This window comes from Ranitomeya variabilis, chromosome 4 (assembly GCF_051348905.1).
Source record: "Ranitomeya variabilis isolate aRanVar5 chromosome 4, aRanVar5.hap1, whole genome shotgun sequence".
Classification (NCBI taxonomy): Eukaryota; Metazoa; Chordata; class Amphibia; order Anura; family Dendrobatidae; genus Ranitomeya; species Ranitomeya variabilis.
The window spans coordinates 336692238-336706870 of record NC_135235.1 but is presented as its reverse complement, the minus strand read 5'-3'; the positions used below and the strand labels follow the sequence as shown (position 1 = coordinate 336706870).

The window sequence follows — 14633 nt, the reverse complement described above, 5'->3', positions numbered from 1 at the left end:
AAATAAAAATATCCACATGCTGATGGTAAAAAAGGCAAACCCTGACGTGTTCCTGGCGATTTTAGGGCCCAGTCATACAGTATAAAATCTTAAGGATCACACCCAGTTGTTAACAAGACTAGATTTATATACAGAGAAGAGCAGGAATCTTTCCTAATCTCAGGAAAATAAAATAATAATCACCAAAAACAGGAAAAGGAAATCTGTGACATTTACACCAGGTATAAAACGACACATTTATTAACAGGTCAACTTTAAAAAGGTTTGTTCTTACCTGTTTCTTTAAACCATAACTAGTTACTAGTTTTTTTCTTTTAACTAAAGCTGAAGAAGTCCTGTAAATTGCCCTTGATAATGTAACAAGGAAGGAAGGACATTTACATGTGAGATCCCTTTAAATTCCCATCCATGTTCTGCACATACTATCCCAATGCAATGCTGGGGAGGTGGTGCCCTCTGCTGGCCACTTGGTGACAGTGCACGGTGTCTGCTGGATGTGTGCCACTTGGAATAATACTGCAGTGGTTGGACAGGCCAGGAAGCTGCTGATACTGCAGGTGCTCCGAGGGGCTGCAGATCCCCCATGGGTGAGGACTCCAGAGAATGAGGTAGTCTGTGTAATGTCTGCAGGCTGGGACGGACACCACATAGGTGAGTGGACCTGATGTGCTCCAGGATATAAGGATAAATAATTAATACCTAATGGGATTGCTTCACATGCCCAAGGTCAAGATGGAAATTGGTGGTTTTTTATCTTTTTAAATTGTTTTTCTTTTAAAAATAGTAAGGGAATAGCGTTCAATTTGTAACCGAGTAAAGCGACTTAGCAAAACTTCTAGCCAAAAATAAGGATCACTGGCCCAGAACTCCAGTGACTGTCAGCAGGGCGAACACCTGTACTGGGGCAGGAGAGTGCAGCGCCTGCGGAGAAAGCTGAGGTACGTCTCTGTGATCCTGGCCACCAAGGACTAGACGGATCTGACATGGAGCGGGGCTTATACCGCAGCAGTGTAGTGGTAGTATTTGATTTTCTTATTAACCCTATAGTGCCGTCCTCCCCTGCTGACAGACCACGATGGATTATCATTTATGGTACTCACGCCTCTGACTGGTGACACCTGTGTAAGTCACACGTTTCTTCATAAAGTCTACTTATTGGTAGCAACAAAATCTCACAAATTCCTCCTTGGGAGCTGTACATGTGCATCAGAAGAGCTGTCTGAGCAGCAGATTGGGTAGCCTGTCCCTTCACCTCCTGCCTTCAGGAAATGGAAAGTTCCTTTTGTTTCTCCCAACCAGATGTTGCCCCCCACCCCGTCAGGGTGCACCATACGCTGACTGGTTACTGCCGGACCCCTCATCCCTGTATCCAAAGTTTCTGGTCATTTGTTCCAGGAGGCAGAGAAAGTCCCTGCAGAAAACGAGGAATTTGCCCCTAGCCTGTCAGAAGACATATTATCAAGCTTTTCATAGATTTACAGTTTCGTCTCACAAAATTAGAATATAATCAAAAAGTCAATCTAGTACTTCAATACAAAAAGTGAAACTCATATATTATACAGAGTAATTACAAACAGAGTGATCTATTTCACGTGTTTATTTCTATTAATGCTGATGATTATGGCTTAAAGCCAATGAAAACCCAAAAGTCATTATCTCAGAAAATTAGGAGCCCCGACCAAGTATTGAGTGCATTTACTGAACACACATTTCAGTAAGCCAAAATTTCTGATTTTAAAATCATTTTTCAAGCTGGTGTTATAAAGTATTCTAATTTACTGAGATAATGACTTTCAGGTTTTCATTGGCTGTAAGCCATAATCATCAACATTAACAGAAATAAACACATGAAATAGATCAATCTGGGTCTAATGACTCTATATAATATAGGAGTTTCACTTTTTGCATGGAAGAACTGAAATAAATTAACTTTTTGATGATATTCTAATTTTGTGAGATGCACCTGTATATGGACTAATTGGCTACCACTTGACTAACCCCTTCAGATTTGGGCAATTTTTAATGTTTTACGCCTCTTCTATGAAAAGCGAATGTATGAGATCTTAATGACACCACATCATATGCTAAATAATGGGGAAAATTCCCAGTGCAGTAAAATGGTGAAAAGCATGCAGTTTTAACATTGTTTTTTAGGTTTTGTTTTTACAGCATTTACTGTGCCATAATAATTACATGAAAACCTTATGCTACAGGTCAGTACAATTACAGGGAGACCAAACTTTTATATTTTAGTTTTTCTTTATGTCGTAAAAAAATGTCTACAGTTTGCAAAAAAAAAATTAGATTGTGTCCCAATTTTCTAAGACCTGTGCCATTTTTATTTTTCCATTAATGGAACTGTGTTGAAGACATTTTCAATGACCTCATATTTGGGCCCATAAAATGCTTTTGGGTGGTGCTCCCCTGTGTCATACAGCCAGCATCAGCCGCACATGCAGGGAGTTCAGCTCCTGAGATCCCTCCACAATCGCTCAGTGTGGACGGACTGACAGTCATGCCTATATTTGTGTGAAGGGGTTGAACACTACAGTTTTAAATCAGAACCATTTTTAAGGGATCTAAAGGGCACGGTTTCTTCTTCTGGAGACTGACAAGCCAGAGCTGGCATGTCAGAGTGAGGAGACTTTTATGCCATGCATGCTCCTCTGGGAAATTAAATATGCTGTTTGTCTCTTCAGAGAGGAAGAGGACTAGAACTCTAGTGCCACCTATAGGAAGTAGTAATCCTACAAGTCACTATCGACCTTTAACGAGCCTTGTCACATGACTTAGGATAAAAGCCAATCCAGAATCTCAATATGCAGACAGTGTGTTTCGGGGTACTGCTCCTCGTCAGTGCAAAGTGTGAGATCTGATTTGGCTAGGTGAGTGGCTTAACACATGCCAGACCTGGATTGTCACTCTCCACAAGGAAAAACAATACTTCTTAGATCCCAGTCTTAGCCTCTCACGCAGCCCAATCAGATCTCACACTTTGCACTGACGAGGGGTAGTACCCCGAAACACACTGCAAATAGAGATTTTGGTTTGGCTTTTATCCTAAGTCATGTAGCAAGGCTCGTTGAAGGGTCGACATTGACTTCTAGGATTGCTATTTCCTACAGGTGGAACTAGAGTTCTAGTCCTCTTCCTCTCTGAGGAGACAATTTGCATAACCATTTAAAAAAATGTTCTTCTGCCTAAATCTGCCATGAAGTACTAGTTATGGTGCTCCATTGTGTTCATGTTCACCACCAATGGACATGTTCACCCAGTAGGTCAGTCCCAACGCTCAGGTCCTCTCTGGTGCTGGAGACGCAGTGACTTTTGGCTCTTGTACAGACCAGCTAATAAAAATCAGCCTGCAATCTGCAGCTTGTTAAAAGGGCTAAATAAAAACACCAGGAGGTGCCATAAGTACTGTGAGAGCAGACTGCATGTCATTCTTACTGGGGCCTCATACTGGATTTTTTTTATGTAAACTGAGGCTCTCCTCCTTTTGCCACAGCTCCACTGATTTCAGAACAGTTTTTCTACTGTGTCCCTGTGTTCCAAAGGTTTGCCCCTCCCAGGCACCGCTCGCTTTCAGTCATCAGGACGTGCAGGGACGACTACGGCTATATAGTCACTTCCCAGCACTTTGATGGATGGCCTCTTCTACAGCATGCGTGTGCAGAACAGGCTGTCAGTCAGTGTATTGGGGAGTGACTACAGCCACGCTCACAACATGGTTACTGGTCCCTGCATCGCCCTCTGTGACTAAAGGCGAGCAGCTACAGGGAGGATAATAAGTTAATTGCTCTTGTTAGCCGCGCTTTCTCTTTTTTACCTGCAGATCAGTCCTATATCTGCAGGTAAATAGCATTTTTTCTCATGACAGGGGCCCTTTAAATCTTCTGTGTAGATTGTGTAGTGTGTGTGCTGCACTAATATATATATATATAGTGTGTTATATGAGACACAGTGTCTTTATTTATATTCATTTTCTTTTGTTTTAGGGTAGGTTCACACGGCGTTTTTTATTCTAATTTTCAGCTGCTTTTTACAGTACCAGCAAAGCCTATGAGATTTCAGAAATCTCATGCACACACATTGGTTTTTGTTGTTTGATCAGTATTTTGTGCTTTGCTGCATTTTTTGGACATAGAGCATGTCACTTCTTTCAGCGTTTTTTTCAGCATTTTTCACCCATTGACTTGAATAGGTGTTGAAAAAAACGCAGCAAAAACGCAGGTATCATTATTTGCTGCTGAAAATTCAAGGACATTAGTATGGACAAAGAGAAAAAAAAACACACCAAAAACGCACCAAATACACACCAAATACGCAACTAAAAACGCACCTAAACCTGCGTTTTTGACGCAGCTTCTTTCCTGCCAAGAAGATCAGGTTTTGCTGTGAAAAAAAAGCAGCAAAAACGCCCTGTGTGAACTTACCCTTAACTCTGCAAAATAATTTGTAATCTCTGGTAGACAGCATATGAGTCCTGCAGACCTAATGGCAGCAGCACAGTATGAGATCTTGTGGGGGGACACCATGGACCCCATCCTGTATATTAGTGAGTAACCACCTCTCCTGACCTCTGAAGATCTTTTTATATCCTTGACCAGCAGCCTGAAGACTCATTAACCATTTACATACATCCCAACCGTCCCGGATCCAGCGGGACTGTCCCAATTTTGACAGTCAGCCCCGCGATCCCGGGCGGGACATTAGTTGTCCCGCAGTGGTTGGGAGGTGTGCTGCAATATCAGGCGGTCAGCCTCATCCCTGCACCCGCAGAGCTGCCTGAGCATAGCACACCACATATTGGCTGCTTCGTGGCCACAGGACCTGTGATGAGGTCACAGGGGGGAGGAGTCAGGGGTCACATGATCGGGACCTCCGTGGATTGCAGGACTCGGCTGTGCTGGTTGCCAACTTGCCATGATGCTGGATGAGGTAAGCTGCCGTGTGTGGGGTCAGGAGGTGTTTACAGTGTGGATGTAGCGGAGCCGTGTGTGTACGAGGTGTATGGAGCGGAGCCGTGTGTGTACGAGGTGTATGGAGCGGAGCCGTGTGTGTATGAGGTGTACGGAGTGGAGCCGTGTGTGTACGAGGTGTACGGAGCGGAGCCGTGTGTGTACGAGGTCAGGTGTATGGAGCGGAGCCGTGTGTGTATGAGGTGTATGGAGTGGAGCTGAATGTGTACAAGGTGTATGGAGCCGAGCGCGTGTGTGTGGATCGCCCCCAGGCGCAGGGCAGTGGGGTACTCGGTACCGGTCTCGGTTCTGGGGATGTCACGGTGGCCCGACCCGGTCCGTGGCCCTGCTAAGGGGCGCCCAATCAAAGGGTGAAGTTTGTCAAGTGTTCATGACGCCACCTGTGGTGTTCGGTCAGGGTGACCGACGCTGCTTAGGGGTCCGCTGGGGTGATGTTATGGCAGCTAGATGGGATACCTTCCCACAGGTGAAGTATGTCCCCAGGGCTTCCCAGTAAGGTAGATGATGATGGTGTAGGTCGCAGTAAATAACGAGGACACAGGGTTGCAGTCTCTTTACCTTTTACTGTAGACTTCAGCGTCCACAATCCAGAGCACTGCTAACAGGGCTGGCTGAATCCGGCCGGTACGAGGGCACATCCAGAGTTCACTTTGCAGGTGGAAATCAGTAGCCTTCCTACTTGCGCCTGTGTGTTGTAGTACCTCCCTGCTGAGCACCACGGGATAGTCCTCACAACTGTCGTGTATGTTTCTGATATTCTCTCTCTCCGTCCCCCAGATGGTATGGATAGGACGAACCGTATGACCGGGTAGGCCTGGAGCTATTTTATAGGGACCCTAGAGATGCCCCTCTCCCACAATTTGCCTCCGTTGTCTTCATTAGGTTAAAGGTTGAGCAGCCAACTTGGAATTAACTGTCCTGCCGTAGTTTGAAGTAATGCATAGAGCCTATTACTCCCTCGGTGTTCCGGCCACCGGCTACGCGCCTCAGAAGGATGTTGCCGATCTTAAGGCAGAACTCCTCCCGGTATTATCTCCTTGTGCTGTGATCTCGTTTCTCACTTCTCCACAATATACTCCGCTTCTTGTCCTTTCTTAGGATGCTGCCGCAATGGGGTGCAGGCGCAGCTCCGTAATGTTCTCTCTTGCTAAGTCTCTGCCAGGATCCCACCCCTGACAGGGACCTCTGTCTGCAGCTCAGATGTTCCTCCTTCTCCCCCTGTCTGCCTGACAGGTCCTTCCTGGGTCTCACCCAGCAGCTTTCTCCGACTAACTTCCTATCCAACCCCCAGTATTACCCGAGTGTGAGGAGTGGCCTAATAGATAGAACCCTTTGCTCCCCCTGGTGGTTGATGTGTGAAGTGTAGTGTGTGACTGTGATACCTGGTCAGGTGAACTCTTTTAGTGCCATCAGACATACCATCACTCCCCCTGGTGGAAGAGCGACAATACTGCAACGACCAGGACTCTGGGGTGCTGCATGTGTACGAGGTGTATGGAGCGGAGCGCGTGTGTGTACGAGGTGTATGGAGCAGAGCGTGTGTGTGTACGAGGTGTATGGAGCGGAGCTGAATGTGTACGAGGTGTATGGAGCGGAGCTGAATGTGTACGGAGCAGAGCCGTGTGTGTATGAGGTGTACGGAGCAGAGCCGTGTGTGTATGAGGTGTATGGAGCGGAGCTAAATGTGTACGAGGTGTATGGAGCGGAGCGCGTGTGTATGGAGCGCAGCCCGTTGTTTAGAAGTAGCTATGTGTGGCCATTATACGGTACGAAGTATCATGTGCGGCCAATATACAGTATGGAGCATCATGTGTGGTCATTATACAGTATGGAGCATCATGTGTGGTCATTATACAGTATGGAGCATCATGTGTAGCCATTATACAGTATGGAGCATCATGTGTGGCCATTATACAGTATGGAGCATCATGTGTGGCCATTATACAGTATGGAGCATCATGTGCGGCCATTATACAGTATGGAGCATCATGTGCGGCCATTATACAGTATGGAGCATCATGTGCGGCCATTATACAGTATGGAGCATCATGTGCGGCCATTATACAGTATGGAGCATCATGTGCGGCCATTATACAGTATGGAGCATCATGTGTGGCCATTATACAGTATGGAGCATCATGTGTGGCCATTATACATTATGGAGCATCATGTGCGGCCATTATACAGTATAGAGCATCATGTGTGGCCATTATACAGTATAGAGCATCATGTGTGGCCATTATACAGTATGGAGCATCATGTGTGGCCATTATACAGTATGGAGCACTGTGTGGCCATATTTTTTGTTTATAATTATTCTTTATGAAACAGTGTGATCAGCAGTGCTAAATGGGTGTGGTTGGGATGTGGATATGGGTATGGCTAGTTATTAATGGGTGTGGTCAGAGGCGTGGCCTAAAATTTGCCGCGGCGCGCGTTGCACGCTGCAAACTTTGTCCCTCTTTCCCATCTTCAAAAGTTGGGAGGTATGCATTTATAAGGTAGAATGAAGAACAGAACAGCCTCTGCCAGGGCTTCTAAGAACAAGCTCCTAATCATCAGTCAGACCAAGGAAAGCTTGGCCTCCATACATTTATTCTGCGTGATCTGAGCACTGTTTAATAATCATGCATTAGAAAGATCTTTGCAGATGTCTTAAATAAAGTCCAGGGGAGCAGATAGTTCAGACCTCATGGCTACTTCTTGTACAGCATGAAGCTCATCTTCTGCTGGTTACAGGGCACAGGGCTGAGCCGTACATGGCGGCAGCAGGTCCTCTGGCCGGCGGTGTGCAGACCTCATGGCTACTTCTTTTACAGCATGAAGCTCATCTTCTGCTGGTTACAGGGCACAGGGCTGAGCCGGACATGGCGGCAGCAGGTTCTCTGGCAGGAGGTGTACAGACCTCATGGCTAGTTCTTGTAGAGCATGAAGCTCATCTCTGCTGGTTACAGGGCACAGGGCTGAGCCGGACATGGTGGCAGCAGGTTCTCTGGCTGGAGGAGTACAGACACCAGGCTCTGTACTTACCTCCTTGGTCTGCAGGTCTACACACTTCACCTTGTCCCTCCACTCTCCAGGACAGCCCAGTGGGCCCCAGTGTGTCACATGTAGTGAAGTAGCACTCTTATCCTCTTCAAATCATGCTGCATCCACTCTGATGTCGGCTTCTCCCTATATTGAAGGAATACGTTTCACATTATTTCCAGACACCAAATGGCCACTAAGGCTACTTTCACACTTTTTGAATCAGTCACAATCCGTCGTTTTTTGTGAATGCAGAATCCTGCAAAAAAATGTGCAGGATCCTGCATTTTCCCCTAGACTTGTATTAGCGATGGATTGTGACGGATGGCCAGCCGACGTTACATTGAACTTTTTTTGTGACGATGGTCCACCAATTATCTACGCATCCAGTGCACAACGTATGGAACGTGTGTCCATACGTCGTGATGCGTCGGTAATACAAGTCTATGTGCAAACGACGCATCCTGTGGGCAACTTTGCAGGATGCGTTTTTTGCACAGAACGACGCATTGCAACGTCTTCAAAAAGACGGAAGTGTGAAAGTAGCCTGTAAACTGTTTCCATTTTATTAGGATTATTGTTATGTATCGGGCCTTCCTTGCTCCTTCCCTTCTCTTTTCTTTTCCTCCCTTACATCAATCATAAATGCAGAGATGGTAAGAATCTCTGCCTTCTGCATAAGTAATCCACCCGTCTGACAGCTGACTTCATGCTCCTGCAGCTGCAAGGTCTCAATGTTTAAGACATAGCATGACAAGTAGTTGAAAAGGATATGGAAGCCTTCAGGGGCATTTCTTTTTTTACTTAAATGCATATATGTTCAGCTAAAAATATTTTTTGCAGTCAAGCCTATGACTGGCTACAGAATGAGTTAACTGAAAATCCACCAGTGAGTTCATACTGATGAGAGAGTTTTTAAATTGTGCTCTCCCCTCATACTCACCATAAAATAATCAGAATCTAGTGGTCCTTACTGTTTTACTTCCATACGCAGGTGTTGTTAGATGTGCCCCCATACAGTGAGGCAGCCAGAGATTGCACTACCTAACGTGCACCCCTGTATGCAGTGCTCTACATAAAGATCTCACTTATTTCCTTTTCTCATTCCCTCATAGTCTAAGGGTGCGTATGAAGCGATGGCCGGGGGACCACCACGGTGCAGGAAGACTACTGTACACAAGATGAGGTGCATCAACAAAGGGTAGATTTATTGGGAGGCAAGGAATGAAGTGGGTGAGGAAGGCTACTTTCACACTAGCGTTAACTGCAATCCACCACAATGCGTCGTTTTGCCGAAAAAACGCATCCTGCAAAAGTGCTTGCAGGATGCGTTTTTCCCCATAGACTAACATTAAGCGACGTATTGCGACGGATTGACACACGTCGAAACCGTTGTGTGACGGTTGCGCCGTGTTGTGGTGGACCGTCGGGACCAAAAAACGCTGCACAATGGGGCAGCGGATGCGCTGGAAAAATGCATCCGCTGCCCCCGTTGTGCGGCGGAGACAACGCTAGCGTCGGGAACCTCGGCTGGACGCTAGTGTGAAAGTAGCCGAAGATGCAAACAGTTGTATGCAATGGCAGGAGACACTTTACAAGAGTTATAAACTTTATCTTGTCCGTAAAATAGCACGGTGCTCCAACTATTACAGACTCAAAATATGTGTCACAAGCAAATTTAATCAATAAACAAATAACGATGCTACTCTACATATAACCTCCCTGGCCTTTACTAAGCAGGCCACACGGCTCCCGTGTACTGACTACTGAAGCCTACACTAGGCCCTAACAGGCGCACCAAACAGGAACAGACTCACAGTGATGTTGGGGACTCAGGTCCAGTCCCAGGGGGGCCCGCAGCAGTCTAATATGGTGGTGCGCACGGCTTTCTGTCAGCTCTGTGAAACGTGGTCTTCTCCTTGCTTCTGGGTCCTAGGAATGCTCCTGGAAACTGTAAGGCTACGTTCACACTAGCGTTGTGCGCCGTTGCGTCGGCGACGCAACGCACAACGCATGCAAAAACGCGTCAAAACGCACGCAAAAACGCTGCGTTTTGCGACGCATGCGTCGGTTTTTGCCGAAAATCGGACGCAAGAAAAATGCAACTTGTTGCGTTTTCTTGGTCCGACGCTTGCGGCAAAAAAGACGCATGTGTCGCACAACGCAACAAAAAAAAACGCATGCGTCCCCCATGTTAAGTATAGGGGCGCATGACGCATGCGTCGCCGCTGCGTCGCCGACACAAACCCGACGCACATTAGCTTAACGCTAATGTGAACGTAGCCATAGTCCCTTTCTCAGTATCTTCGTGGCTTCACAAACTAGCACAGAACAGCCACCTTTGCTGTACCCGGAAAAGTCTTGCAAATTTCACAAGTACACTGCGTCCCAGGCTGTGGGAACTTTCTTGTAGCAAACAGCACACCGTTCTCTCTGTAGCAGCTTCAGCTCACACACACAGTTCAGGCTCAACTCCTCCCCTTATTCTAGGGCAGTACATCTTCACAGTCTATAGCAGGGGGAAGCAGAAGATTCCATCACACCAAACAAGGTGGTGCTGTCTCTTAAAGTGGCAGCGTGTTACTGTCCATAACAGCACCACCCTCTTACACGTAAGTGACGGACAAATGTAGCATCACTGTGACTGTAAACTTTATATGGCCATGGAGGTTGCAGATGAGGTGGCCCCGGCACAATTGGTAAAAAAGGTAAACATTAGTTGTTGGGTTAAATCAGATTTAGAATTGCTGTGGTGAACTAAATGTAGAACTAAATGTAAAGAGAACCAAGGAGTTGGTGGGGAGTTATAGAAGGAAAAAGGAGGATTACTTACCGATCAATATTGCTGGCAAGGAGGTTGAGATTGTTGAGAGCTACAAATATTTGGGGGTTCACCTTGACAGTAAACTCGATTGGAGGTGTTATACAGAAAAGGTTTACAAGAAGGGAATGAGCAGACTGCACTTTCTTCGGAAGCTCAGGTCGTTCAATGTGTGCAGTAAAATGCTGGAAATGTTCTACCAGTCCGTTGTGGCAAGCGCCATTTTTTTGCTATCATATGCTGGGGCAGTAGTGTGCGAGTATCTGACGCTAGTAAGCTCAACAAACTTATCAAGAAGGCACGCGGCTGTTGGCCTCCATCTGGACTCTTTTGAGGAGGTATTGGAGAATAGGATTCAGAAGAAGTGTAGGGCTATAATGCTCAATAATACACACCCACTATACGAGCTGTTCTTGTGGCAGAAGAGCATATTCAGCAGCCGTCTAATCATACTAAGGAGAAATTCAGGAAATCGTTTGTGCTCACTGCTATGGGGATCTACTATATAATTGTCTAAGGGTCACTTCCGTCTGTCTGTCTGTCACGGATATTCATTGGTCGCGGCCTCTGTCTGTCATGGAAAGCCAAGTCGCTGATTGGCCGTGGCAAAACGCCCACGACCAATCAGCGACGGGCACAGTCCGGCGGCAACATGGCCGCTCCTTCCTCCCCGCAGTCAGTGCCCGCTCCATAATCCCCTCCAGTCAGGGCGCACACAGGGTTAATGGCAACGGTAACGGACCGCGTTATGCCGCGGTGTAATTACCACTGCTATTAACCCTGTGTGACCAACTTTTAACTATTGATGCTGCCTATGCGGCATCAATAGTTAAAAGATCTAATGTTAAAAATACTAAAAAAAATAAAAAATCGTTATATACTCACCGTCCGTCGGCCCCCGGACAGGAACAGGCCTTCCCCGCTCCTCGCGACGCTCCGGTGACCGCTCCAAGCATTGCGGTCTTGCGAGATGATGACGTAGCGAGACCGCTACGTCATCATCTCGTGAGACCGCAATGCCTCGGTAACCGCTTCGCCTGGATGCGGGGCCAACGGAAGGTGAGTATATAACTATTTTTTATTTTAATTCTTTTTTTTAACAGGGATATGATGCCCACATTGCTATATACTGCGTGGGCTGTGCAATATACTACGTGGCTGTGCTATATACTGCGTGGCTGTGCAATATAATATGTGGGCTGTGCTATATACTACGTGGCTGGGCAATATACTGCGTGGGCTGGGCTATATACTACGTTGGCTGCGCAATATACTACGTGGGCTGTGCAATATACTACGTGGGCTGTGCAATATAATACGTGGGCTGTGCAATATACTACATGGCTGTGCAGTATAATACGTGGGCTGTGCAATATATTACGTGGGCTGTGCAATATAATACGTGGGCTGTGCAATATAATACGTGGGCTGTGCAATATACTGCGTGGGCTGTGCAATATACTGCGTGGGCTGTGCAATATACTGCATGAGCTGTGCTATATACTACGTGGGCTGGGCAATATACTACGTGGGCTGGGCAATATACTACGTGGGCTGTGCAATATACTACGTGGGCTGTGCAATATACTACGTGGGCTGTGCAATATAATACGTGGGCTGTGCAATATAATACGTGGGCTGTGCTATATACTGAGTGGGCTGTGCTATATACTACGTGGGCTGTGCAATATAATACGTGGCCTGTGCAATATAATACGTGGCCTGTGCAATATAATACGTGGCCTGTGCAATATAATATGTGGGCTGCTATATACAACATGGGCTGCTATATACTACGTGGGCTGTGCAATATACTACGTGGGCTGTGCAATGTACTGCGTGGGCTGTGCTATATACTATGTGGGCTGTGCAATATAATACGCGGGCTGTGCAAAATAATACATGGGCTGTGCAATATAATACGTGGGCTGCTATATACTACGTGGGCTGTGCAATATACTACGTGGGCTGTGCAATATACTACGTGTGCTGTGCAATATACTACGTGGGCTGTGCAATATACTACGTGGGCTGTGCTATACACTACGTGGCCTGTGCTATACACTACGTGGCCTGTTTTATACACTACATGGGCTGTGTTATACACTACGTGGCCTGTGTTATACACTATGTGGCCTGTGTTATACACTACATGGGCTGTGTTATACACTACGTGGGCTGTGTTATATACTGCGTGCGTGGGCTGTTATATACTACGTGAGCTGTGTTATATGCTATGTGGGCTGTTATACACTCCGTTGGCTGTGCTATATACTACGTGGCTGTGCTATATACTCCGTGGGCTGTGTTATATACTACGTGGCTGTGCTATATACTCCGTGGGCTGTGCTATATACTGCGTGGGCTGTGCAATATACTACGTGGCTGTGCTATATACTGCGTGGCTGTGCAATATAATATGTGGGCTGTGCTATATACTACGTGGCTGGGCAATATACTGCGTGGGCTGGGCTATATACTACGTTGGCTGCGCAATATACTACGTGGGCTGTGCAATATACTACGTGGGCTGTGCAATATAATACGTGGGCTGTGCAATATACTACATGGCTGTGCAGTATAATACGTGGGCTGTGCAATATATTACGTGGGCTGTGCAATATATTACGTGGGCTGTGCAATATAATACGTGGGCTGTGCAATATACTACGTGGGCTGTGCAATATAATACGTGGGCTGTGCAATATACTGCGTGGGCTGTGCAATATACTGCATGAGCTGTGCTATATACTACGTGGGCTGTGCAATATACTACGTGGGCTGTGCAATATACTACGTGGGCTGTGCAATATACTACGTGGGCTGTGCAATATACTACGTGGGCTGTGCAATATACTACGTGGGCTGTGCAATATACTACGTGGGCTGTGCAATATAATACGTGGGCTGTGCAATATAATACGTGGGCTGTGCAATATAATACGTGGGCTGTGCAATATAATACGTGGGCTGTGCTATATACTGAGTGGGCTGTGCTATATACTACGTGGGCTGTGCAATATAATACGTGGCCTGTGCAATATAATATGTGGGCTGCTATATACAACATGGGCTGTGCAATATACTACGTGGGCTGTGCAATGTACTGCGTGGGCTGTGCTATATACTATGTGGGCTGTGCAATATAATACGCGGGCTGTGCAAAATAATACATGGGCTGTGCAATATAATACGTGGGCTGCTATATACTACGTGGGCTGTGCAATATACTACGTGTGCTGTGCAATGTACTGCTTGGGCTGTGCAATATACTACGTGGGCTGTGCAATATACTACGTGGGCTGTGCTATACACTACGTGGCCTGTGCTATACACTACGTGGCCTGTGCTATACACTACGTGGCCTGTTTTATACACTACATGGGCTGTGTTATACACTACGTGGCCTGTGTTATACACTACGTGGCCTGTGTTATACACTACATGGGCTGTGTTATACACTACGTGGGCTGTGTTATATACTGCGTGCGTGGGCTGTTATATACTACGGGAGCTGTGTTATATGCTACGTGGGCTGTTATAAACTACGTGGCTGTGTTATATGCTATGTGGGCTGTTATACACTCCGTTGGCTGTGCTATATACTACGTGGCTGTGCTATATACTCCGTGGGCTGTGTTATATACTACGTGGCTGTGCTATATACTCCGTGGGCTGTGCTATATACTCCGTGGGCTGTGCTATATACTATGTGGCTGTGCTATATACTACGTGGCTGTGCAATATACTACGTGGGCTGTGTTATACACTACGCGGGCTGTGTTATATATTGCGTGCGTGGG

The 14633-nt window shown here is 46.5% G+C and overlaps 1 protein-coding gene across 3 annotated transcripts in view; it reads left to right on the top strand.

Moving 5' to 3' along the window:
- Positions 1 to 489: 489 nt before the first annotated feature.
- Positions 490 to 14633, top strand: part of TMEM25 (transmembrane protein 25) — a 122673-nt gene continuing 108529 nt past the window's right edge. Inside the window, exon 1 of one of the 3 annotated variants that reach the window (XM_077250591.1) lies at positions 490 to 651. In XM_077250591.1, coding sequence (XP_077106706.1) covers positions 495 to 651 — 157 coding nt within the window. In that variant the 5' untranslated portion in view covers positions 490 to 494. The remainder of the gene's footprint in view (positions 652 to 14633) is intronic. The other 2 variants (XM_077250590.1, XM_077250592.1) reach the window with 2 other exon arrangements.